Below are 27,627 nucleotides of genomic sequence, written 5' to 3' on the forward strand. Positions count from 1 at the left end.
GCGGCCGCTCGCTCCGCCCCGGCCCCGCCTTGCGGGGGAGGGGGCGGGCACAGGGCGGCGGCAGGTTCAAACGCAGCCAGGCGGGCTCTGAGCGCGGGACTGGTGGGTGAGTCTATTCCCCCCTTGCGGTGAGTGTGCGCCGAGTGGGGAGGGGCAGCCCTGGGCACAGGCTGGTGTTACCGCCGCCCGCTCCTGGCGGGGTGGGCCCCGTTCGGTAGCGCCGGGAGCCGGCCTGGCAGCGCGTCCCCCGCCCCCAGCAGTCGGGCGGGCTGGCTGGCTGGCGGGCGGGGAGAGGGATGGACAGAACCCGGCCCCAGGGGCAGGAGGCGGGGCTAAGAAATGGGGAGACGCGCGGCCGGACTGTGCTGGGGAGGCGCCAAAAGTGACCCCAAGTGGAGCGAGCGGGCTGCCGTGGCGGCCCCAACAGGGTGTGAGGGGCAGAGGGGCTCTTCCTCCGCCCGCAGGCTGGAGCCTCCCAGCGCCGCCCCGCGCCAGCCTGGTCCTGAAGGTACAGCGTAGCCCCGGCCCCGGCAGTCTGGTTTGGCTGTAGCTGACTTGCTTTCTCGAGAGCTGCCAGAGGCAGGGGCGGCTCCAGGCCCCAGCACGCCAAGGGCCGGCGGGTTCTGCCGATCGCTGAGAGGGCGGCAGGCAGGCTGCGTGCGGAGGGTCCGCTGGTCCCGCGGCTTCGGCGGACCTCCCGAAGGCAGCCTGCCTGCCGTGCTTGGGGCGGCAAAGTGCCTAGAGCTGCCCCTGGCCAGAGGAGACTCGACTGAGTGCAGTGTCTCACACCCACCATCCGAAAACTCTTCACACGCCTCCTGCCTGGCTTTGGTGTGAAAAGAATTCCTTGTCAGGTTATGTAGGGGTAACGTCTGGACAGAACTTCACAGCCAGCTCCTACATTTCTTTTAGCTGGTGCTCTGATTGCCTCAGTAATACTCTGTTTCCTGTAATCCTCTGTAAATGTAGTTTCACTCCATTTATTTTTGCTCTAGCAGAATTTGGATTTAAGTCAGCTATATGTAGCAAGTATCAGAGGGGTAGCCGTGTTAGTCTGGATCTGTAAAAGCAGATGCATCTGGGTGCATCTGAAGAAGTGGGTATTCACCCACAAAAGCTCATGCTCCAAAACGTCTGTTAGGGCTTGTCTACATCACAAAGTTGCAGCGCTGGTGAGGGGGTTACAGCGCTGCAACTTAGGAGGTGTACACATCTGCAGGGCATCACCAGCGCTGCAACTCCCTGTTTGCAGCGCTGGCTGTACTCCCATTTTGTCTCGGGTGTAGAGGATCCAGCGCTGGTAATCAAGTGTAGACACTTACCAGCGCTTTTCTTCACCTCCGTGGAATAAGCAGGTATCCCAGCATACCTGAGGAAGCCTCTCTGGTAATCAAGCAGGTCTCCTTCCCCGGTTTGCTCTCGCGTTCCCCGAACCCCCCTTGAAGCCGCCCAACAGCGCTGCAGTGTGGCCACATCTAACACCACTTGCAGCGCTGGTTGCTGTAAGTGTGGCCACTCTGCAGCGCTGGCCCTATACAGCTGTACTAATACAGCTGTAACAACCAGCGCTGCAAAATTGTAGATGTAGACATACCCTTAGTCTATAAGGTGCCACAGGATTCTTTGCTGCTTATATGTAGCAAACAGAAGCTACTTATACCTGGGTTACACTCAAAAACTAAGCCTACTCCATACAAACCACTCCTGCTTTGCAAAATGGCACTACCCCTTCTCCAAGGGTTCCCTGTGAGACACAGCCTTCACTTACCCCTCACAAAGTCCTGGAAGCCACTGTTCTCTATGCTACCAGCCTGCTGATAGTCCCTATAGCAAGAAGAGAACCACGTGCATCTGTATTGACATAGCCTACAGAACTCAGTTCTCAAAGCATAACTGATAACATAAGAATGGCCACTCTGGGTCAGACCAAAGGTCCATCTAGCCCAGTATCCTGTCTTCTGACCGTTGCCAATGCCAAGTGCCCCAGAGGGAATGAACAGAATAGGTAATCATCAAGTGATCCATTCCCTGTACACATGTACTACTCCTCATATCATGGTGACAGATCTGCCAGCCTGCTCCTACTAATCCCTCTACCATTTAATACGCTGACATTGAACACTGTTAATGGCACTTAGAGCATGTGGATAAATGCTGGGATTCCAATCTGGAACACAACACAAACAATGACACAGTCTTGCAGACCTGCCTCATGTCGTCTTATAATGGCAATACTGCTACTGCACCATTCCCAGTAGCTATTGTGAGCATTGAGAGACAGAGTTTAGTCAAACTGAATTCAAAACTGGCATCAGGTCTAGAGCAGGGGTTCTCAAACTTCATTGCACCACAAGCCCCTTCTGACAAAAGTTGCTGCATGACCCCAGGAGTGGGGACTGAGCATGCCCAAGCCTTGCCACCCCAGGTGGGAGGGTCCAAGCCCTGCTGCCCTGGGTGGGGGATGAAAGCCCAAGGGTTTCAGCACCGAGTGGGGGGCCTAAAACTTGAGCTCTGGGGCTTTGGCCCTGTGTGGTGGGGTGTGGGCTTAGGCTTTGGCCCTGGCAAATCTAACGCCAGCCCTGGTGACCTTATTAAAATGGGATTGCAACCCAATTTGGGGTCCCAACCCACAGTTTGAGAATCACTCGTCTAGAGCGGGGTGGGCAAACTTTTTGACCGGAGGGCCACATCTGGGAATAGAAATTGTATGGAGGGCCATGGATGCTCCAAAATTGGAGTTCGGGTGTGGGAGGGGGGTGAGGGCTCTGGCTGGGGGTGCGGGCTCCAGGGTGAGGCCAGAAATGAGGATTTCAGGGTGCGGAAGGGGCTCCGGCTGAGGTGAGGGAATAGGATGCTGGAGGAGGAGTGAGAGCTCCAACTGGGGGTGTGGGCTCTGGGGTGGGGCTGGGGATGAGGAGTTTGGGGTGCAGGATGGTGCTCTGGGCTGGGACCGAGGGGTTTGTAAGGTGGAAGTGGGATCAGGGCTGGGACACGGGGTTGTGGTGTGGGAAGGGGTGCAGGCTCTGGCTGGGGATGTGGGCTCTGGGGTAGTGCTGGGGATGAGGATTTTGGGGTGCAGGAAGTTGCTCTGGGCTGGGATTGAGGGGTTTGGAGGGTAGGGGAGGGTTGGGGCATGAGGAGAGGCTCAGGGGTGCAGGCTCTGGGCAGCACTTACCTTAAGTGGCTCCTAGAAGCAGTGGCCATGTCCCCACTCCGGTTCCTACGCGGAGCCACAGCCAGGCGGCTCTGCATGCTGCCCCGTCTGCCAGGTGCTGCCACCGTAGCTCCCATTGGCCACAGTTCCCCAGGGTGGGGGCAGTATGCCTGGCTGCATTCCTGGCAGCATCCCTGGCTCCTCTGACACGTAGGAGCCTGAGCCGGGCCATATCGTCACTTCCTGGAGCGGCGTGGAGCAGCCCCCAATCCTCCTCCCCAGCTGGAACACTGGAGCGGGCAAGCCCAAGACCCCACTCCCCAGTGGGTCCTTGAGGGCCAGCTTAAAACAGCTGGTGGACCAGATCATGGGCTGTAGTTTGCTCACTCCTGGTCTAGAGAATGAGGAAAGGTGAGTAGCAAATTATGACAAGGAAGATCACCCTCTATCAGAGTTTGCTACTGTGAACAAGTGAATGGAGAAAGATGGGGAGAGCAGCAAATTATGACAGGGAAACAGCTACCTAACCAGCAAATGGAGAAAGGGGATGGTTAGCAAAATCTGAGAGGGCATGTTGTATGTCCGTATGTGCTACCAATACCAAATTGTGCCAGGGACAAATTTTATTTATTACACTTCCTCAGCACAGTACAGTTAGTCCTCCGCCTATGCCTCACACAGTGGACCAGTCACGTCCTCCACAATCCACTGCACGTATCAGTCCTGCTGGGAGCTATGAAATAATTTCCCTGGTGGCAATGTGTTTGTCCCTCTTTACTATACAACTGCATGTGTAAGATGTGGGGATAAATGTAAGTGAAATAGGGTTGATGGTGAATAGAGATAGTGAGTGTTAACGTGTCAGCTACACATGGTCCAGTACTAACACTTTAAACACACAAGTCTCCAGTGTCGATGAGGCTCAGGTGTACGTTGCTGAGAACTGTTTTCAGCAACAGGCTAACTTCCTATCATATAGGTTTCTTTCCCAGCAGCCTCTTTGTATTTGTGCTAATAAATGTCATAGCTGAAATTCTCTGATGGTGGATGCTATAATGTAGATAGGGCTCATGAGTCTGGGATAAATGAGTATGTTAATGTCTGAACCCTGTCTCTGTCACAGCTTGAAGCCAATTCTTGGGATTTTATAGCTAGTCTTGTGATATTTGATGTTTTTCTTAAAATCCAAGCTCCTGGAGTCATGGAATTATGTGAGAATTTCAGCTTTCATTAAAATAAAAGGCAATTTCTGGCCTTCAGAGTTGCAGACAAAACCTGAAAGTATGACCTGAATGTACCCTAAAGCTTAAAAACTAAAAGGTGCAAACAAAAAAAATCCCAAATAAATATATAAATCATAATTTTTAAGACAGTTTCATGATTTTATGTATGGAGCTGGCAATACTGCTGTTGCTATCGCCAGCGCTGCACTGCTGGTAAATTACAGGTCCTTAGTTTGTTAGTGTAAATAATATTGCATAGGCTAAACATAATTCCTGAGCATTTTATGACATGATTTGGCAACAGTCATGTTTTATAAATGTTTAAACTAAACATTTGCAGTGGTGTTGTAGCCCTCTTGGTCCCAGGATATTAGAGAGACAAGGTGAGTGATGTAATATCTTTATTGGACCAGCTTCTCTTGGTGAAAGGACAAGCTTTCAAGCTTACACAGAGTTCTTTTTCAAGTCTAGGCAATTAACTTGTAGGCTATGTCTATACATACAGAGCCACAGCTGCGGAGCTTATCAATGAAGCTGTGCTGCTGCCGCACTTGTGAAGATGTTCTATGCTGAAGGAAGAGAACTCTCCCACTGGCATAAAAAACACCTCTGTTAATGACAGAAGTTGTGTAGTGAGAGAAGCTCTCCTGCCAACAGCACTGTGCACATGAATGCTTATGTCGATGTAACTTATGTCACGTGGGGAGGTGGTTTATTCACACCCTGAGCATCATACATTATGCTGACATAGGCTGTAGTGTGTACTACAGGGATGGTACACACTAGTGCTTACTTTGGTATAGCTTAAGTCGCTCAAGGGCGTGGGAAAGACACTCCCCTGAGTGACATAAGTTACACTGATCTAAGCACCAGTGTGGACAGTGCTAGGTTGGTGGGAGTGTGTTTCCCGCCAACATAGCTACCACTGCTTGGGGAGGTGGAGTAATTATTCCCACAGGGGAGAGAGATCTCCCATCAGCATAGAGCATCAGCATTAGTAGTGCTACAGCAGCACAGCTACATCTGTACAGCTGTGCCACTGTAGAAGTTCTAGGCCATGGCTACATTTACAGTTCTGCAGCGCTGGTAGTTACAGCTGTGTAGGGCCAGCACTGCAGTGTGGCCACACTGACAGCTACCAGCGCTGCAGTGTGGCCACATTTGCCGCACTTGCAGCGCTGTTGGGAGTAGTGCATTGTGGGCAGCTATCCCACAGATCACCTCGTCCCATTTTGGCGCTGTGGCTTGTGGGAAGGGGACGGAAGGGTGCGGGTCATTCCGCTTCCTGTTCCAACGCCCCGTGGTGCTTTGCTACACATTCCGAGCAGTTTGGCGGCATTGTGAGTCTGCAGCGCGATTTCTGTTACAAATGGAGCCCAAGCTGCTGAGGACCTTGCTGATGAATGTTGCCAGCACATCACGCATGGCAGTGGAACTATTCCTTCAGCTGCAAAGTGACAGTGAGGAGTCAGACGATGATATTGATTCGCCTGACGCTCAAGACAGTAAATTGCTTGTGGCAGTAACAGACGTGCTCAGCACCATGGAACGGCGCCTTTGGGCTCGGGAAACGAGCACTGAGTGGTGGGATCACATCGTCCTGCAAGCCTGGGATGACGAGCAGTGGCTGCAGAACTTTCGGATGAGAAAAGCCACTTTCATGGGACTGTTTGCTGAGCTCGCCCCTACCCTGCGGCGCAGGGACACGAGATTGAGAGCTGCCCTGCCAGTGGAGAAGCGGGTGGCTATTGCAATCTGGAAGCTGGCAACTCCAGACAGCTACCGATCGGTGGCGAACCAGTTTGGAGTGGGAAAGTCCACCGTTGGAATAGTGCTGATGCAAGTTTGCACAGCCATTAATCGCACCCTGCTAAGAAGAACTGTGACTCTGGGGAACATACAGGACATTGTGGATGGCTTTGCACAAATGGGTTTCCCTAACTGTGGAGGGGCAATAGATGGGACGCATATTCCTATTCTGGCACCACCCCACCTGGCATCAGAGTACATTAATTGCAAGGGGTATTTCTCCATGGTTCTCCAAGCGCTTGTGGATCACCGTGGGCGTTTCACTGACATTTACTCAGGATGGCCTGGAAAGGTGCATGATGCAAACATCTTTCGGAACAGTGCCCTGTTCAGGAAGCTGATGGCCGGGACTTTTTTCCCAGACCGCAAGATCACAGTAGGGGACGTCGAAATGCCCACTGTGATCCTTGGAGACCTCGCTTACCCATTAATGCCATGGCTTATGAAGTCGTATACAGGGAAGCTTGACAGGAGCAAGGACCGGTTCAACTACAGGCTGAGCCGGTGCAGAATGACTGTGGAGTGTGCTTTTGGCCGTTTGAAAGCCCGCTGGCGTTGTCTTTATGGGAAGCTAGATTTGGGGGAAAGCAGCATCTCCGCTGTTATATCCGCGTGCTGTACCCTCCATAATATTTGTGAAGGGAAGGGTGAAAGATTCAGTGAGGAATGGACCTCCGAGGTTCGATGCCTAGAGGCTGAATTTGCACAGCCAGAGAGCAGGGCTACTAGAGAGGCCCAGCAAAGGGCTTCAAGGGTTAGGGATGCCTTAAGGGAGCAATTTGATGCTGAGAGCCAACAATAATGTTTGGTGCCTTTGCTGTGCTCGTTTTTCCCTTGGGGTACAGTATTTACCACTTTCTGCAATAATAAAAACTATTGTAAAAGCCATGAAATCCTTTATTCAAAATACAGTACATAAAAGGGCAGGGGGGTAGGGTAGTGGACTGTACATTCAGAGGTTTGAATATGTCCTGTTTGGATTGCTGTTCAATGTCTGCTGCACTTCAGGATTCATGTGCTGCAGCGTCATGGGGGTGGAGTGCACAGGGTAAGGATTGTAGTTATCAGGGCTAGTAGGTGATCGTACAGGTGTTGGGGGTAGCTGGGGGTAGTAAGAAACAGGCTGCTGGCGAAGGGTGTTTTGTGCAAATACTGGGGAACAAGAAAGAGAGCTTTGGGAGGGGTGAGGGTTACCACGGTACAGATCTGCCTGCATGGCTGCGAGAGACTGGAAAGAGTCAGTTTGGCGAGCCAGGAGGCTTATCAACTGCTTCGAGGTTTTTCTGGTAGCCAATTCCTTTCTCCTGCTTTGTGTTTGCCTCCACTCATGCATTTTTTCTCTCCATTCCTGCGTCTTCCTACTTTCTCTGGCGTACTGATTCATAACTGCTTTGATCAATTCTTCTTTTGATTTTCGCGGATTTTTCCTCAAGTTCTGCAAGCGACGGGCAGGCGGTGATCCGGCTGCATTAGTCAAGGTCACTTAAAAAAACATAGATAGAAACATGTAATACACAGAGGCTACATTGTCTATTATCACACAGTGAAGGAGTTTGTAGACTTTTTGTAGCATCATTCCCACATACCTAACATAGCACAGAGAGGCCACGGAAGCAAAGGCATGATGAGCAATGGGGTGAGTGTTTCTGCCCCGACTTCACCTGGGAAGGGGAACTGCCTGATGGCTCACTGGGGTTTCTCTGCACTGGGCAGAGGAGGGAGCTGGGGGCCTGCACAGGGGACAGGAGGGAACAGGAAGCTGGCGACCTGCAAGAGGGGGGGACCGTGAAGCTGCCGACCTGCGGGGGGTGTGTGGGGGGGGCGGACCGCGAAGCTGCCGACCTGCAAGGGGGGGGACCGCGAAGCTGCCGATCTGCAAGGAGGGGGGGACCGTGAAGCTGCCGACCTGCAAGGGGGGGCGGGCCGGGAAGCTGCCTACCTGCAAGGGGGGGGGCGGGCCGGGAAGCTGCCGACCTGCAGGGGGGGCGGACTGCGAAGCTGCTGACCTGCAAGGGGCGGGGGGGCTGGGAAGCTGCCTACCTGCAAGGGGGGGGGACCGCGAACCTGGCGCCCTGCACTGAGCAGTATCCCTACATTCTCAACAGGGTTTCCTACTGCCAGATATATCACTGCTGCGTGTTACCTGGGAAGAGAGGGAGGGTCTTCTACAGCAATGTGGATTCTGCCCTGGTCCCTATGCAGCTTGCCTGTGTGCAGCAATGGTCCTCCCACCCCTCGCGGCACAGTGGCTCGGACGAGTTAGCCTGACCGGGACAAGGACCACGGTGGCTCTCCCTATAAACTTGCGCAAGCACATTGCCCACGCTCTGGCTGCAAGTTTTCAAGAGATTACCGAGGCCGATTACAGAGACGTGATAGAGCAAATCAATGGACTATTCCACATTTAGGCATGCATGCAGGCAGCCATAACCCCAACCCTCCTCTCCCAAAACATAAAATCTGCTTACCCGGAACACGCTCCTCTGCTTCTTCTTCACCAACAACTTCCAGCTGCTGCGACTGACTAGCCTTCTCCTGGCTTGAGAAGAGCTCCTGGCTGCATGCCTCCTGGGACCCTGGGGTGTCTCCCTCCACCCCAGTAGCCTCACTCTCCACTTCCTCTACACCCTCCCCCACTTCTCCCTGCTCTGAACTCTCCATCGTGCTCCTCGGATTGGCAGTGGGGTCACACCCAAGTATGGCATCCAGCTCCTTGTAAAAACGGCAGGTCGTGGGGGCAGCTCCTGAGCGGCGATTTCCCTCACGGGCTTTGCAATAGGCACTGCGCAGCTCCTTTATTTTTACCCTGCACTGCAACGCGTCCTGTTCATGGCCCCTTAGCAGCAAGGACTTTGGTACCTGCCCATAGGTATCATAATTTCTCCGGCTGGAATGCAGCTGTGATTGCACAGCTTCCTCACCCCAAACACTGATGAGGTCCTGCAGCTCGGAACTGTTCCATGCTGGGGCTCGTTTGGGGCGTGGAGGCATGGTCGCTGATTGATTGATTGATTGCACTCCACTCCTGGCTGAGCAAACAGGAAGGGGATTTTTAAAATTCCCGGGGCATTTAAAGGGGGGGTCAGCTGAGCCCAGGGCAGTGGAGTGTGAAACGATTACCAGAGTGGCTGAAAAGGTATGCTGGGATACCTCCTTATATCCCGGAGGCCAATAAAAGCGCTGTTGGTGTCCACACCTGATGACCAGCGCTGTATCACCAGCGCTGGAATCGCTACACCCGAGGCAGACCAGGTGTACAGCCAGCGCTGCAACCAGGGAGTTGCAGCGCTGGCTGTGCTTTGCAAGTGTGGCCACATCCTGAGTTGCAGCGCTGTAACCCCCTCACCAGCACTGCAACTCTCCAGTGTAGCCAAGCCCCTAGTGTAGACTAGCTCTCAATGTCATTGCTAAATACAAGGTGGACAGATTGTTTGGGATAAATATTTAACACATTTCAAGGAGCCATTCAGACATGAAAAAGCATGGACTGAATAGAGGCACTGGATTTATGGCTTATTACAACTCTCTGTAACTCACCTCACACCTACCCCCACACACCCTCTCTCTCCTCTCTCTTTTTCCCTTACCCTTCCTTTTCTCCCTGTGACTGGATGGGTGATAATGGGCCAATTTATATTGAACAGTCCCTTGAAACATGCTAAGTGCTTATGCAAAGAGCTTCTCTCTTTCACCACCAGAGGTTGGTCCAATAAAAGATTACCTCACCCACCTTGTCTCTCTAAACTAAACATGGTAATTTATGTAGTTCAGACAGGACCTAATTAATTAAGATTAAATTTAGCCACAAATGTAGACAAGGTCAAACTATGTTCAGCACTGTGAGATAATTTTTTATATTGTGTGCTGCTTGAGAAGTGATGTTTTAAGAGGGTGGGGTACGTCTTTATTTTTGGTTTATTTAGTTATTGTTATATTTTGTGGGATTGCTACTTTCCTCTCTGTTTGTATTGATTATGATCTTAAATAATTGTTGGGGGTCTCTGGAGTATGAGACGAGCACCTTCTCTGGTTTCTGTAAATCTAAGTAAATATGTATATGTCCAAATATAACAGTGTGGGGTTTTCACTTCATGATGTGTTTTATCTCCCACTGCTTAGCTGTACTGAGCCTGAAAACTAGCAGGTTGTTTCTGGCTAAAACTTATACTTTGTAGTGTGACTCAGCAACAAGTGTGAGAGATTACATTTAGTTCCTTCTGTCTGCTGGAAACCACATTAACTACACATTATCTTTGTATTTTGTGGCTTTTAAGATATGATTTCTCTACTACTGCATCTAAATTCCTTCTGGAAACTGTTCTGTCCCCTACAACTGTTGCCTTTGAGAAATTGCTGTGAGATAGACTCAGGTGGGAGGCGGTCAGTGAGGGATAATCCAAGGGAAGAAGAGATGTGGAGAAACCGGGGGAGGAAAATGCAGATGAATAATCAAAGGGTGGGGGACAGAAAGTAGTACTGGTAATTGGTCATGTAGACTAGATAAACAACTTCTGTAATAACATCTTCCCCAATTCCCTTCCTCCCATTCTCTCTGCTTCCCAAGAATCTTAACGCTTATCCATCTGGAAGAATTTTGACGGGGAAGGAATTTCCCTGAACAAAAATTAATGAATTGGAGCTTGTCTGTAGTTATGTTAATGTTACATTTAATGAAGCTTTTTGACTCTGCATTGATTTTCAGAGTTCCTACCATGTGCTTACTTTATGTGATTAGAAGTCCAAAGGTTGAGTGACAGGGAGCACTGCTGGGCAAAATGTCTTTACTGAGTACTGGTAAGTTAACTATTTCAAAGTCCTGAAAATTCTGACAGTAAACACATAGACAATTGAATAAGTAAATTAGAGTATTGAGATTATTAAGCAGTTGAAAGCATTGCTGATATGGGTCATAGTCTGAGGATGCCCCTTGGTTTTGAATTGTTTTGCGTTATCTATTTGAGTGGCAATGGAGCCTTGTGGGCATAGGGCTGGGAGCTAGAAGCTACTGAGATCTAATCCTCACTCAGGTACTGACTTGCTGTGTGGGCCCAGATAAGTCATTTAACTTCTCTTGGTTGATTTCCTCATCTATAAAATGGGTCTGATATTTACCTACCTCCACAGGATGGTGTGAAAATGAATTAATATAAATGTGTACATTATTTTGAAAATATAAGCATTATTAAATACTGTTCTATAAACAAAATATCATTCATTACCCTGAGATTTTCCCCTATTCTAAATTGTTTCAGTTGTGTTGATAATAAAGTAGGCCTGGGCATTCATAACTTGATTCTTGATGTTCTCATATTTTCTCAAAACAGCACAGGGAACTTAGTGTTAAAGGGTGTTTCACAGCTAAGTTGTGTGTTGATTTGGAGTACAGGCTCCCCTTAGTCATGAAAGAGTCCGAGTATGCTCAAATACAGCAGATCACCCACAGAGATATGCACAGGTATATGAGAAATTGAAGCACCTACAAAATGCTTATGATTTGGTTATTTTTAATGTAGTACTAAGGGTCCATTTCCTGACTGCTTTAGGACAAATGAAGAGAAAATGGGAAGAAAGACTGAAGAATGTTGATGAACTAGCATCTCGATATAAAAGAAAGCCACTTTGCCCTGTTTACAGGCCACAGCTGTCCAAAACATGGCAACCGTGCTCTGTTTGGAAGCTGTTTCATCGACAAGCTCAAGCTTTTAACTATGCAAAAACCTGTAAGGAGGTAAGATATTAAATTGTTAGAAGGGTGTCTTCACTATTTAGAAACGTCATTGGTAAAGTTTTGTTGACCTACAAAGTTCACTTCAGGATGCTTATGTTGTGCGGTCCTGATACATCAGGCAATTATTTTCCCTTACAAGTCAACATGATGCATAAGTTATAATACGCAGTAGCTCCAACATTAGACTGTGTTATTAGATGTAATGAGGGTTAGTTGTAACATATGACTCTAGATGTGTTGTTAACGTTTAATAGTAGAAGTGCTTGTGGGGAAGAAAGACCAAAGTGGTGGGATGTGACAAGGAAGATCTGGCAAATGATGTAGGTGAGGGAAAGAGCCAGAATGGCAAGAGGTAGCAGAAGAATGGGAAAGAAGTAAAAATCAAGTAGGAAGGAAGGAGAGAGAAGAGGACAGAGAATGAGGAAGGAAGAGGAAAAACAAAGAAGGTAAGATATAAAAGAGGTAGAGATGAATGAAAATAAAGGCAAAAATATATCCCACAATAGACAGGCAACTGCTCAGGCACAAAGAAGTGAAAAAGAAGAACCAGATCACCTGAAATGAACCTTCAGCCTAAGGGGTAACCATTTTTGAAAGAATGAGCTAATTATTTATTTGTAATTACCTGCATTTCATACTTTGCAACTTGATTGCCTGTTTTTAAAAAGAACTGTGGAATGTGCAATTTCCTTCTGCCATTTCAGCTATCCCAATTACTCTGCAGGTCTGACCTATTTCTGTACATTACACTAACATTTAATGCCTGTCAACAATATCCAGTAAAAGCACACAGTGGTGTTGAAAGAATTTGCAACACTCTGTGCCCAGTTGTTGCTCCATAAAGCAACACAGTCATCTCCTTACCTTAAACGAAGAAATGATGCCATGTTGTGATAGGAGGCATGAGGGCATATGTAGGCTCTTGAGGAGCCCTAACAGGTCTGCGGAAGAGGGGATAAGGAATGTTGTGATTCAAACAGGTGTCCCTGTCACATGGCGGTTGTAGTAAGGAATTGTAGATCATCAACTACTTTAAAATCAGCAAAGGGAAGAAAGGCAGAAAGAAGCCAAAGTTCACTATATTTAAAAATAGGGATTTTGTATTAAAATACCATGTTGGGTGAATTACTTTGACTTAGAAAGTCAAGGTAACAAACTTCAGGTAATATTTATATCTGTCCTTCTAAAGACCGAGGGAGAAAGTGTCAAAAACACGAATGGCAGTTAAATGAAAATCTCCACCCACCCTGTTTTTATAGCATGAGAAGTCCTGGCTTGATTTGAAGTCTAGCAGCAGCGCCTTAACGTGGCTTGTGTATTCGTGGCATAGCACTGGGAGAAAGCTCTTCCAGCGCTATAAAAAACCCACCTCCATGAGGGGAGTAGCTACCAGCGCTGCTGCCCACCTATCAGCAGGCACAGGTAATCGAGAAGAGCTCATTTGACCCTTCTGGCACCAGACAGGATGTAGTCTTGAGGGGGAGGTAATGTGATGGGGTGCACCGGGGGGCGTGGTTCAGGACTAACTAAGAGTGTGTCTACGCTACCCATGTTACAGCATGGCCACGGCAGCGCTGTGGCGTGGGCAGTGTAGACATGCTTTATCGCCAGGGGACAGCTCTCATGGTGATTAAAAGAAAAAAACAACCCGAACAAGCGGTTGTAGGTTTATCGCCGGGAGCACGGCTCACAGCAATAAAGAGCAGCAGTCCTCAGCACAGGTGTACCTCTGTTGCTGCTGTCTGCTGAACCCAGCCAGGCTGAAGGTTTGCTTTCAATACATTTTGTCATTGTTCTTCTTTAATAGGGGACTTTGTGACCCTGTAAAGTGATATGACTGCAGGGCCAAATCACTCTGATGGTCAGAGGAGGCCACAGGACAGTATGTATGTGTAGGGGACAGGAAACTGAGGCACAGCTGCTGCAATGCCACAATTGGCACGGCAAGTTTGCCACAAATAGTTTTTGGCATTACATCTCTCCTTCAATCCCCCAGTTTTTGTTGCTTTTACAATCTTATTTTAAGACCTTTTTCCTCTCCACTCTTACCTGCAGATCAAACCCACACAGATAGCAGGGAGAGCTGACTAAGGATCCTATCCTGCAGTTAGTTCCATGCAGACTGATTCTCTGAGAAGCCCCATTGACTTAAAGGGAGCTTGGTGCAAGGGTCTGCCCATGTAGAGCTCACTGCAGGTTCAGGGTCTGACTCACTATAGCAGGGAACAGTGCATATGACAAAGTGCAAAGTAAAATATTTTGAGACAGGTGTTACTAACCAACTCTTCAAACGTCATGAATTTCATTACTGAAGTTATGACTGTGTCAAAGCTGTTTCCTAATTATGTTGCAGTTTGGGAGCATATTTCTCTGTAGGGTCTCCTCTGGTTTTACATATAGTATATAATCAAAAGGATGGTTTGGACATCATTTTGCTTGATTTGGGCCATATGCTGGTTCTCTCTTCAGTGAGAATCCTCTTCTCTGTACACAGTTTCTCTTCCCATTGATGTTACCGTGCTGCTGATCAAAATAAGATTTTACTAGGCAAATACCACTTGAGGGTTTGATTCAGATCTCAGTTACATCAATGCAAATCCATAATAGCTTTATTTACTTCAGTCAGCTGCTCAAGAGTTACACTGGTATAATTTAAATAAGAAGCAGGCTCTTAAGTAACAATAAAAGGTACTTACGTTTTAAAGAAAAAAAAGCCTAAGCCATCCTTTGATAGGTTGTTACTAATTAGAAAATAATTACTAACCTTTGATCTGAGAAATTAATTTCAAGCAAAAGATTTTGATTAGTGATCTGAAAAGGAAAAGTTAACTCTTTCTTTTAATTTAAAAAGGATGTTCATGTATTTGCTTTGGAAATGAACACAGAAGATGGACAAAGGTATTATCTTGTGACAACATATACAGAGTTTTGGTTTTATTACAAGTGAGTATTTTGAAAAAAAGTACCTCTCAGCTGCTTTAAACTTCATCAGGACTGGGGCTTGTATAGACCAGCTCTCAGAAAGCAGGGCACCATAACTGGCTCCCTGACACTGATCCCCTCAAATGTTCTACAGTGCTTGACCATTGAAGAGAACTGGTATCCATAGTAAACAATCATCATCATTCTGGTGCATCAGCCGATAAAATAATTACATCTCCATGAACCATTTTATATATAATTCTTAATAGTCATTTAACAGAAACATACAACATGATCAAGTTCCGATATTGAAATGTCTAGTAAAGGTCTAGTAAATGTATAGTAAAAGTCTACAGTCAACTTAAAAATAATTAAAAAAAAATCTTAAATGTTTTAGCAATAAAGCATCTGATTATTAAGTGACAGATTTCTAAAAATCCAATTTTTTTATTTAAGCTCTTTACATTTTGCATTTCTCTCAGTTTGGATATCAAAATTCAAAGAAGTTGGTTTCACTTTCACGTGTAGTTTTACTTTTAAGATTCTCAGCACTAGTGGATTTATTGTGTAAAATTACTGTTTCCATTTTTATTCATGAAAACATATCTGTTGGTCTTAGGTGTTTGTAAGAATTTATTTTTTAACAAAATCTAAATTTTAAGCCAAATGTATATTTATGGTGTTTCTTTAATTAGTCACAAAATTCATACTTTAAGTTGTTCAGAACATAGTAGGGCTAGTCTTTTAAAAACATTTCAACAAGTTTTTTGAATTATTGTTCACAAACATGCATGATGATTCTTCACTACTTTCTGTTTAGCAAAGAACAGAAAACAAATCTTATGCATTGCTATGAAGTTATTCCTGAAAAAGCTGTTTGCAAACTGTATTTTGATTTGGAGTTCTATAAACCAGTGAATCCTGAAGCTGATGGCAAAAAGATGATTGCAAAGTTAATTGAGGTAAAACTGGAACAATAATTAGAATATAACATATTGTAGGTCTGTCTGTCTTGTTATGGGCCTTAATGTGGATCAAAGAGAGAATAAAGTGAACAAATTTTCCTTATAGTTATTCTTAAGTTGTCACAATTAAAATGAAAATTGATTACACATTTTTAGAGAAAATTAGAAACACGTGTTTAGATATTGCTAGTTAAAGCAAAGTTTTTCTGGTTTTCCCGCTTTAGAGGAACAAGAGGCAAATGGTGGTTGGTATGACAGCATGTTCGCCATAGGCCTGTGACATAGTAATTTCTCTTTCATGATATTGCCTCTGTAGAGTCACTGGTGGATTATGTGCCCTGATACAAGAGCCATAGAACCAAAGAAAGAAGTAAAATTGTTAGGAAGCATACAGGCATGCTCCTGGGCTCTAACAAAAGATTTTACCCTCTATTTGTCCCTCAGTTCTTCTTTTTCCAATTGTTTCAAGTCCCTTTTTTCCCCAGTGTGGTTTTTATTAAGCTTAGGCCTTTTCTGATTGTTATATAGAGTCACTCCTTGTTAGTTATTGGTTTTATTAATTAGCACAAATGTTGTTTTCATATGGATTTGATTTGGTTTATGGTGGGTCAGGACATTATCTCCAATGTGGCAGACAAAGAGACTAAAACGAGCTTTCAGAAATACACCTCCCTCTCTAGTAAAATATCCTGTCTCAGATAAGTACAGAGGTTTAAGAGCATTCATCATCCTCAGAGCCATGTGCATGCCTCTCGATAGAAAGGAAAGAAGCCACACACTGAATGAGGTCTTTTCTCTTGGAGGAGTCCTTAGAGGATCCACCTCCTTTGTAGGCATGAGAGTCAGTTCTGAAATCTAAGGGATCCTCAAAATTAAAGAAGATTGTTGGATCCAAAAGGAGAGATCTGAGGTCCCAGGATCTGAAGCTTTTGAACTCCTTGGATCTAAGGTCTTCACTCTGGCCCTAAATATAATGTGACTAAATTGTCATAGGTCTGGATTGTAGAGTCTTCAGTGCTGGTTTTCACTGGAGCTGTAAACTGTACTTGGGAAGATGTGTAACAGAAAAATTATAGATGAGGTGGTATATTAGGGTTTTAGGCAATAAACTGGAGATCTGCAACAGTCTGCTACTGGTACCATAATCACACGCTTATGCAATTTATGAGGTAAAATATGTGTTTGTATTTTGGTTACAATTTAATAAGCCATGAAACTTCATAGTCTAAAAAAACTGTATGTTCAAAACCAAAAATATCTTTGAAATGAATGAAGACATAAAATCTGCCCTTCTGTCACGATCTATGAGTACCTTTTTAGTTATTAAAAAAATAAAAAAAAATAGCCTAATTATTTTTATTGTTCAGCTTGTTAGTAAAAAGCTGGAAGAACTTTATGGAGTTAAATGTTCAATTGAAGATGTCTTGAACTTAGATTCCAGTACTGATGAAAAATTTAGCCATCACTTAATATTTCTGCTTTACAAGACAGCATTTAAGGACAATATTCATGTTGGTAAGCATATTTTCTTATTTCTAGTACATAAAAAGGAAATGTGTGGAATTTTTATATCTTAATAGTACAGTCAAGCACTCAGATATTATGGTAATTGGGACCATAGGTGGAAACATATATATTTCCAGTTAAATATTTGTGTTTTATTGTGCTTCAACTGATTTCCTGCTCATGTATTTTCTTTTATTTTCTGTGACTAGTTGTGCAATTTCTCGTCAGCCTTGTACTTCAAGGAAACAGCTACTATCTGTGTGTGTGTGTGTGTGTGCGTGCTGTATTTACAGAACAAAGACATCACAAAAGCTGGTAAAAGGCTTGATGGTGGTTTTACAGTTGCTTACTTATTTTGTAAGTTAAGGTATTTTTTTGTTTTTGTTTTTTTTAATTGGCCTAAGTTAAACTTTATCGGCCAGATTCTTGAGTCCAACTGAGCTATATTCAGTCCAAGACCTTAGTGAAAGGGCAAAGGCATAGCTTAAAGCTGCCTTTGCATTAGCCTGATCTAGGGAACAGTGGGAAGCTCTCGGGTTCTTGACATAAGTTGGAATGTCTTCTAGGCTACAACAGCTCCTAATGGACCATTTTGCCAACCCAGGATTGCCAAAGCACAGCAGACTCCAGCCACACTCATGCCACTTACTCTTATGGGGCTTGGAGGAAGTGGTGTAGTGCTTCCATAGCTAGCTTTGGGCTAGCCAGAGAGTTTGTTCTGCAAGGGGAACATATTCAGCTGTCCTTCAGGGAAGCTTTGTGACTAACTGCTCGGGAACGATACAAAGAAGCCAGACTGGGACAAAGAATCTGGCCCTAAATGCCCCTGTTGGCCCTTATCTTGCACCCATTGAACTCACTGGGAGTTTTGCTATTGACACCAGTGGGATTAGAATAAAATTCTTCATTTAGTAAGAGTAAGAAAAGCTGCCTGGGAGTGATTTGAGAGCACAGGAGAGACAGGCTCCTTGCTCTCAGTGTCAAGTGCATGGCCTCACCTTAGCCTAAAGCAACAATTTCAGAGAAAGTCTGTCTTTGCCCCTGCAGCCCTGGGCTGGAGCATGTGCTGTCACTCTGTGAGGATAGTACATGCAGTCTGGTCAGCACTGAGAACTGCGAGGGGATGGAGCATGCTCAGCGAAGACAGAATCTTTGGCAAATTTAGCAATAAAACCGTAAGACGTGTCTACTGAGCATGAATGAACTTAGATTTTTTTCAGAGGTTATAACTTGGCCAAATTTTTCACAGTACCAACCCTGGCTCAAAGGCCACACCCTGCCAAATTTCAAGTCCCTGATCCAAACATGGGGGTGCTAGAGCTTCTCAGAGAAAAGGACAACATAATTTTTTTTAATATTGCACAACAACGTATTTTCCTCTAACCTCAGTTTCATAAGCTAAATCGTTTTGGCTGAAACTTCTTTCCCCCACTCCAAAAGAGAAAAAAAGAAAAAACAAGAAACCAGCTTGAGGCAGACACCTCATATGGAAAATTTCAAACCAAACAGATAAAAGACTGGCAAAGTTATAAGCAACTGCAAACAGATTCCTACAATGGGAAGTGTTGGGCAACCTTAATGTTAGGCAGTGCTACTAGCCTCACCCAGCATATAGCATAAGCAGTATATTGCTCATTATTTTCGTTAAGATTAGTAGAAACAAATAAAACCATTTCTTCTCCATGTTCCCCTTCACCTCCCCCTCCGTGACTCTTCTACTGCAACCACAAAAACAAAATGATTAAATATGATCATTAAACTCTTTATCAGTCTAAAAGTTTGATTCTGTAACCTCTTTCTTATAAAGTTATTAAAGAATATGTGGCTCAAAAGTATTTTATTTAAAACTAATTTTAGCCTTGTGCTCTAGATAGCTAAGTGTAGAACAAAAGCCATACTCTTTCAGTTTATTACATCAGCTATTCCCTTTCAATAACAGCACTTGAGCTACTACTTCCAGCCCATTGGTTTCCTGTCACCATTGTGAACTAAATTATTAACGCTGCTGGACAGTAAATGTTTGTGTTTAAAATCAGTCATAGTTATAATAGATTTATAAGGACAGTAGGCAGGGTAAGTAGTAAATGGTTTATTTATTATTATTTTGCCTTCCTAGCAGTAATAGGAAACAAAATTTGCTTGTGATACAAAGTGTCAGTTTTGTAAACAATGTTACTTTTTATCACATTAAATATGAAACTCAGATTTAGTTAATCTCATAATCTACATGTCAAAACTGGTTGATTGTCTCTTGAAGATTAGCAGCTTTATAGTTTGAATAATTCAATTTTTAAATGTTGGGCAAAATGCCTAATTATCTACGGATTTTTACATAGAAAACGTCTATGAATTCAGTTTGCTTGATACAGTGATATCCAAGCATCTAAATATCGATCAGGAATTTTTGTATATGAACAGGAGAGGAAGGTCAACAGTTCAAATAAACTGTCCAGTGATATTAAAGCTATAAGCAATTTTCTCTCTTTTTTTTAAATCAAGTCTTTATTGTGGAATAGCAGTTAATGACTAATTATTTAATCTATTATGTTTACAGTATAAATAATCACAACCTGTGTGTTCTCTGGGACAAACTTGAAAATGAAACTGCAATCTTATCCTAATAAAACTAATGAGTATTTTATTAGAATTTTTCTATGTCAGAAATTCTGCAAAATAAGTAATATCCTAACATATTAAGTACGTTACTCTTCTGCCAACCTCTAAGAAGCAATTAAAGCAAAGGGATTAAATTCACAGCTGGTTTAAGCAAGTTCAACTCCATTGATATCAGTGGACTTGCACTCATTCATGCAAATAAAACTCCTGTTGTTCAGCCTCCAAACTGAAGTGGCTGATGCTCCCTCATATGCCACCGTACTGACCTGTTGTCCAGTCCTGCACTTATGCATGTGAGTAGTCCCACTGACATTACTTTAAGTGATGTGTATAAGCGTTCGCACAATGAGACTCCAGTTGTCTAACAGAGTGGAGCATCACTTTTACTCACTGGGAATCTGGCAGTCTAATGGGAGATCCAAGTCCATAGTCAGATGTCAAATCCAAAATTCTGGCTCATGCTGATCGTTGGTAAAGTCATTCATTACTAAAAGCAGCACCATATGTGCTCTAATCATGGATGAAGTACCAAACCATGACTCTTATCACTAGTAGTAACAATCTTTGGGCAATAGCATGGGTGTCCTGTGTCCTGCTGTCAGGTTGGTAGAGAAGAATATGGTTTCCTTTGAAACCCTGCACAAGGCTTGTTTACTAAGACTTTGAACAGGTATCCAAGATTTTTTCTTCAATGTGAAACTTTGGTTAAAGATGCTGTAGTGACATTACTACACATTTGCCATTCACAGCATGTTCAGTTTTCATTATTATTTTGTTTGTTTTGAGGTAGTACCAACAGGCTCAAGTAGGACCAGGGCCCACTTGTGCTTGGTGCTGTACAAATATATAGAAACACATGTCTCTTTCCCCGAGGAGCTCACAGCCATTAAGATGGTGAAGGGTGTGAGAGAATGATACAACCGAAATATGGACAGTTCTTACATACCTGTTTTAACATAGTGAGGTGTCTTAAAAAACAGCAGCACAAACTTTAGTTTCAACTAAAATTAATGCCAAAACTTGGGCCTCCCATTTAGCAGTTTAAAGCATTGGTTGTGCACCAGACTTAGGGAAAAGAGAGAGAAACTCTATCCTGGTTTTTCATTTGAAAGTCTTTGCACAAAACATATTAAATGCCTTTTTAACTTGTGACTAAAACAGACCCTGATCCATTTCTTTTCTTTTCTTATTATTATTTTAAGGTAATTTTGTGAAAACAGTTTTGCAACCTGCTCTTGTTTTAACTGAAAATAAAGCTGATGCTCTGATTCTGGAAGAAGGGGCGGACAGTGTTGCTTCCCAGTCTTCCAAAGCAACAGTTGAAATAGATGGTACTGTTGTAAACCTTGGTGCAGCGAAGGAGGCTTCTGGGAAATGGCAATCTAATATGCACAAAATGCTGGAAAATGGAAAACTGCAACAGAAAGAAAATCTCGATCTTTCCTTTCTAGTTGTGAATGATAAGGAGGGAGGCAAGCAACTTGTCATCGATCTGGGTAAATATAAAAGTTAGTTACTGACAGAATTCTGAGCCAAATTCTGCCATCTGATGCATGCACATAAAATGGGGCCTGCAGGAAGGAGGCATTTGCATGCACATCTTAAGTGAGAATTTAGCTCCATATTGTGTGTATTGTATTCCTGTTAAGGTTGTGTACTGGAATGCAAGAAAGGTTAAGTAACCAGAGATGATTTATGCTTTGATCACAGTACTGTTTGCAGTGTTCTGTTTCCTGCTTAATGTACAGTAATATAAAGTACTAAACATACAACAAAATGCAGGACACACTTCAATAAAAATCAAACAAATGATCTTAAAAGGGGTATTTTAAATTTGACCTTAAATATTGACATGCTTGTGGAACTTTTAATATTACTTGAGTTTCATTTCATAATGTTGTTCCACAGTAAATAAAAACTCTGTCCCTTAGAGACTTCAGTTTATCGTTAGGAACTCTCACTCCTTGATGATAAGGGGGCAATAGTTGCACAGGGTCATTGGTTCAGTTCAATGGGAAGTGGCTTGATCACGAAGATGGGGGCTAGAGGGGCAGGCTGTTTGATAGTTGTGTATTTAAGATTTTGTCACAGACTGCCTAAAGCAAGGGATGGGTACTTCTTTTTAATGGTGTGTATAAGTATAAAGAATGTATGATTCTGAACATCATCTAGAGATAATTTAAAGTTAAGGCCTAATCCATTAGAACCTATTGAATAGAAACTGCAGAATCCATAATTTTAGTAAGCAAACAAGCTGCTGCATTTTGAATGGTCTAGAAAATTCATGTGAATAAAATCAAATAATGACCAACAAGAAATGCCTTGTTCAAATATATTCACAGTCAGTGGCATACACGTAGCTTGTAAATTGCCCTACCCTCAAAAAAGTGAAGATCTGTGTGCAATTCCTGTATATTGAGCAGCATTTTTTCTCTTAAAAAATACAACTTCAAATTAATTGGAAAGCACAGACAGGTCTACAATGACTTTTTTCCACAGTTTTCATTTTGGCTTCTGAATTGCTTTACTATGTTATCTTTCCCTGTGAAGTTTTGGAAGACTGGCTTATTGGTAATAATCTGGGTGTTGTGGTTTGTTTGTTTGTTTGTTTTTACTTATTAGTAGGTGGCTCAGGTGAGTACAGTGACAATAATACAGTGTTCTGGACATATCTATTTTTGTATTTGCCACAGAAACGTTATTTGTAACTACTCTCAGCAGTTTTCTTCCTGAATAGCAGGTACCTAACTTCCAGGAGTTCGCTTGCACTGTTACATTGGTTCCCCAAAACTAGAGTAACAAAGTGCACTGTGACTGTAACTATGTTAATAACAGTAACTCCTGCGGAGACTAGTGAATAAAAAATAAGGTGGGTGGGTTCAGTTATGTGGCACACTAAGCTGATAACGTGGTTTTTTTACTTCCATTTTTGTTTTTAGTTCACAGTGAACTAGAACATGGTGGGCTTACCACCCTAAATTACAAAATGATTGGTAGAGAGAGACCAAGAACGAATTGGAGCAGGATATTGCAAGACAAAATTGGGGTAGAATATATCGGTCATCCCAATGCTCTTAGTCCTTAAACTTTCATGAGAACTAAATTCAGCTTCAGAGTTAAACAGTTCCCTCCCCCCTCCCCCACACAAAGTCTCAAGCAGAATTGCTCATACTTGCCAACCCATATTTGTTTTGAGATTGTGAAGTGAATTGCATTTTTCTAACTACCACTCTTGTTGTTGAAGTGCGACTATGATATAGTCACACAGACACACAGAGAACAGGAAACTGATAAATTGCCAAACCATGTTTACAATGTAAAATAGTTACATGGTCTTTCATTCTAGGAAAAAGAACAATTAGACTGGAGAATGATCTGCAGAGATTTTGAAATAGTACCAAATAACTGTAGTATTTACTTAAAATGCCTGTACAGCAGTTTAAAGAGATTGTCCTTATACTTGAATATTATGGATAAATATATGGCTGCATGATTCATTTTTACTCTGCTATATAACTCCTACTGTGAGAAATGAACTAGGATAAATATAACCATTTGTTTACTCCTTTAAATGCTTTTTTCCCTCAGACACCCAAATATAGTGTATAAACAGTACATATGAGGGAACCTAGCCAATTGTAAATACATTATGAAACCTTCCTCTCTCTCCCTGTAGGAGTTTATACAAAGAATAGAAATTTCCGGCTGTATAAGTCATCAAAAGCAGGAAAGCATGTGACTTTGAAAATAGCTGAAGATAACAAGTTTGTTCCTAAACCCCAAAAGAATATTTCTGTTGAGGAGCAATATTTCCTTTCCTCTTTGGTCTGTAATATTAGGTAACAATTTAATTACAGTGGTATTTAAAGTACTTTAAAATGTAGACTTCAGTAGCGACCACTACTGTTGTGAGGAGGGTGGGGGGAGGGGAGGACTGACATTCCACTGAGACTGATGCTTTCTGTTTTAAGAAAGTTCAGCTATTGGGGTCAGCAGGTAACATTTTCTGATGGTTATTCCTTGAAGCAAAGAATAGTCAGACATCCCATCTGCTGCACCTAACTTCAAATGTGCAATAAGTTCAGAGAACTTGTGCCATTTGTGATGGTTTCTGAACTGCACTCTGTGTGTGTTTGTATGGGGAGGGAGGTCGTGTTTTGGGGTTTTTTTAATTTTTGTTTGAGATGAAGAATTTGACTTGTTCAAGGTTATTCAGCTGAGAAGTGCTACATTTCTATCACTGTAAATTAGGTAGGACTCTGAAATGGACCAAAATCCAAAACTGCCCCCACCAAACCATTTAGGAGAGAATAACTCCAATCTAGACACTCATTCTAAACACAGAAGAAAGTGAAAAGCATTATTTTGTGTGTAAACTTCAGTGAGCAACAGTTTTCTTTGGTGCTGCACAAATATATGCAACACAATCTATTATCAAAAGAGGCGAAAGTTTAAGGACCTAATCCTGCAACATACTGAGTGTTTTTTGGGAGATGTGAGGCAACCAAAATTGCTAATGACTTCAGTGCTCAGCACCTCACAGGACTCAGCCTCAGTTGAGCTACATTTATTTTGGACTTTTGATTGTAATTTTCCCCTAAATATATTTTAAAGATGCATATTACATTCAGAATTCCTGTAACTCTTCGGTTGTCATGGGCCTCCACCATTCAACAATAGTTAAGCACCTGTTAGGGATGGTCTAGATAATACTTAGTCCTGCCTTGAGTGCAAGGGACTAGATTAGATGGCCTCTCGACGTCCCTTCCAGTTCTATGATTCTAAGCATGTGCCTAAATATCTTGCTGAATTGAGGCCTATATCCTATAGTATAATTAAAAAACAAACAAACCAGACTTCAGTGGAGTCATTCCTAAGGACAAGAAATGATCTGTTGTAGAATTTGGCCCTATATGGTTTGTCTTCATGCCAGAAACACAGCAAAGAAAAAACATAATTCTTTGCAAATGATGATTCTAATTCTAAAAGGGTAAAGTGCAAGACTACTAAAAGCCATCCAAAAGTAAACAATACTTTTCAAGCACTACATATATAGCAAATAGGGCTAGAAGTAGTGCAGAGGATCCTGGGTTTGGTGAGGGTAGATCTTCCTGCCTCTGCTGAGAAAGGAGGAAACTTTGCCCTCTGCTGGAATATATCAGAGTAAACTTCTAAGTCAAAATGAATCCTTTATGTCTGAACAAGAAATAAAGGGGCCATGTGAATGTGAAAAGGAAGTATGGTATGTCCAGAAGTCTGAGAATTATAACTTATTTCTCCCCACTGTCTCTCTCCATCAGGTTCTCAGAAATTGAAAGAGCCCTAACTTGTGACAGCCCAGAAGGGAAGGAAAAAATGCCTAAACAAACAGACAAGAGAGTTGCCAGTAGCACTTCAGGTACTTCATAACCATCTTTTGAATGTGTGACTTTACTGAATAGAAAAATTTATCTTAAGTGTTTGTCATGAATTTGCTATATGTATTACAGTGCACCTGATCTAATTATGGACTATATCTCAAATTGTACATCTGATAAATTGCATCCTTGTTGGGCTGTTGTTCTTATACATCAGTGGAAACTTTCTGCTGCAGCTTATTTAGGCAATATCCTTTAGCTGAGTCCTGCAGGGGGTATGCCCTTCATTTTCTAGGGAGACTGCCTAATTATTTACTCATGCACTAGTAAATTGGGAGCCTGCAGGAGCGAGTGTTTTTCTTTTCTTGGTCTACAGACCCTTCTAGCATAAGTTATATGAGCAACAACTTTGGTGTTTTATATTCAGGATGTAGAGTAAAGCTTGAAATTAATAAAGGATCAGAATCTGCTAGCCTAATTCATCCTGCATAATACCATACTCCACCAAAGCCCCATTGAAATCAATAAGGCTGTTTGTAGTGGAAATGAGTATTCAATAAAAGTCAGACTCTAGTCCACAGTGCAGAGTTTTCTTGGTCACAGGACTAGTAAGCATTGACCAATCTCCAAAGTATGGGAGCATGTGCTAATTGTAACCTGCCATTCCCAAAAGTAGGGATCTGGCTCCAGAGTTCCTGAGCAAGGGCAACTTCTTCTATAATGAAAAGTGCTTTCCAAGATGTATACCAGTCACACACTGGCCCCAGTCCTGCTTTACTGATGGTAATAGGACTAGAAGTAGGCCCTTCAGGGTTAGTGAGATTCAAGTACACTTATTTTTATTTTGTTTGAGTTTGTATAATCTGTAACTGTAATTCGTTGTTGTGTTTTTAAACAGATCCCATAGAAGGATATCAATATTCACCCTATCCAGAAATTGATTGTTTTGTCCTTTCTTTAGTTAATAAAGAGGATAATCATGGAGGTACAGACTACCACCCCCCCCCCTTTTTTTTTTAAAGAGACACAGACATATAGTCTCAAGCTGTTACAAATTATTTTTAAAAAGGATACTTAATTTTCCAGGGATACGACGATGGAATTATTTTTCCTTGGAAGAACTCCTTGTTTATGACATATCCAGATATCGCTGGTGTAAAAATATTGGAAGAGCCCACAAAAGTAACAATATAATGTATGTTCTTTAAGTATGTAGCATTCTCTACAAAAGTTTTAATAGACACTTATACTTTGAAAGGCTTCAAATTAACCTTTTAATAAGGAATTTTTCATTATGCAACTATAATATCCAGAAATGCTTGAACAGAAAACTGTTCAAGGAAGGGAGTGTGTTTTTACAGCACCTTGTACAACAGGGTCCCAACCCTTACTGGGTGCTATTCACTGGAAATGGAAAGAATTTGTTCAGTTTACTCTTTAACTGAACATACATTTATACCTGTTTAGGGAGTTAGTTCCAATGGCAAACAATAATGGGAGGTACTGACCTCAGTGGGGTCAGCATTTCACTCAAAATGTTTAGTTAATCTTACTTAGTAAACTAAATATTGATGTGAGAGACTAACAGTTTTTTAGGTTACAAATTCTAAATGTAAGTTGTCGTTTTATTCTGAATAGAAATTAACAGCCAGTCTCCTCTTGACTGTGAGAATAATTAAATGCATGCTTTAAAAAAAACAAACCAAAAACACTTTCCAATTGGATCCTATTTCTAAATGTAAATATTTTTCAAAAGAATGACTTAAATTATTGTGCATCTCTTGTTATCAACCACAGCTAAAATGGTATAGTATCAAATTATGTGGTAGATTTGTCCCATAACACAATTGCATAACCTAGATTTGCAGTAAGTACCAGAGTTTGTATGAGTGCTTTAGTTAAACTCATTGCAGAAGGGAGGGTTTTAACTCATAACTATCTTTTAAGGTAATCTATCTTTGTTCAGAATTAATGTAGCCTCAATATAATTGTACCTCACTTTCCAAACCGTGGCTTTAAAACAACATACCAAAACCCTGTACATTTGATACACAATCTTACTGTAAATTTTACAGTATTTTTTTTACATTGCATATTATATGTAATTTCAGTTGCAAATGGGCCAGAGTGCATGTACAAAGACTATTTTAGAAACTGGAGGGACATAGTGTCTTCATTCTCTGGGTGAAATCCTTGCCCTATACGTATAATGTAGCTAATGCTGTTCTTAAGTGATAGCCAACATGTGCATCTGTATTTTAAGGATTCTGGTAGATCTAAAAAAAGAAGTTTACTATCAAAAATGTTATGACCCTGTCTGCAGAGCTAAAAACTTCAAATCAGAAAG

General features: G+C 42.9%; 1 protein-coding gene across 5 annotated transcripts in view; it reads left to right on the forward strand.

Moving 5' to 3' along the window:
* The first annotated feature begins 26 nt into the window (after positions 1–26).
* PRIMPOL (primase and DNA directed polymerase) overlaps positions 27–27,627 on the forward strand; it is a 30,477-nt gene continuing 2,876 nt past the window's right edge. Inside the window, exons 1-12 of one of the 5 annotated variants that reach the window (XM_050945345.1) lie at positions 27–106; positions 10,889–10,980; positions 11,730–11,914; positions 14,766–14,857; positions 15,657–15,798; positions 17,169–17,316; positions 21,126–21,419; positions 23,600–23,762; positions 25,224–25,321; positions 26,179–26,265; positions 26,367–26,475; positions 27,544–27,626. In XM_050945345.1, the coding sequence (XP_050801302.1) occupies positions 10,962–10,980; positions 11,730–11,914; positions 14,766–14,857; positions 15,657–15,798; positions 17,169–17,316; positions 21,126–21,419; positions 23,600–23,762; positions 25,224–25,321; positions 26,179–26,265; positions 26,367–26,475; positions 27,544–27,626 (1,420 nt within the window). In that variant the 5' untranslated portion in view covers positions 27–106; positions 10,889–10,961. Of the gene's footprint in view, positions 107–482; positions 509–6,641; positions 7,473–10,460; positions 10,557–10,888; positions 10,981–11,729; positions 11,915–14,765; positions 14,858–15,656; positions 15,799–17,168; positions 17,317–21,125; positions 21,420–23,599; positions 23,763–25,223; positions 25,322–26,178; positions 26,266–26,366; positions 26,476–27,543; position 27,627 lie in introns of those variants that run through there. The other 4 variants (XM_050945347.1, XM_050945344.1, XM_050945346.1 and 1 more) reach the window with 4 other exon arrangements.

Source organism: Gopherus flavomarginatus, chromosome 3 (genome assembly GCF_025201925.1).
Source record: "Gopherus flavomarginatus isolate rGopFla2 chromosome 3, rGopFla2.mat.asm, whole genome shotgun sequence".
In the NCBI taxonomy this organism is placed as follows: domain Eukaryota; kingdom Metazoa; phylum Chordata; order Testudines; family Testudinidae; genus Gopherus; species Gopherus flavomarginatus.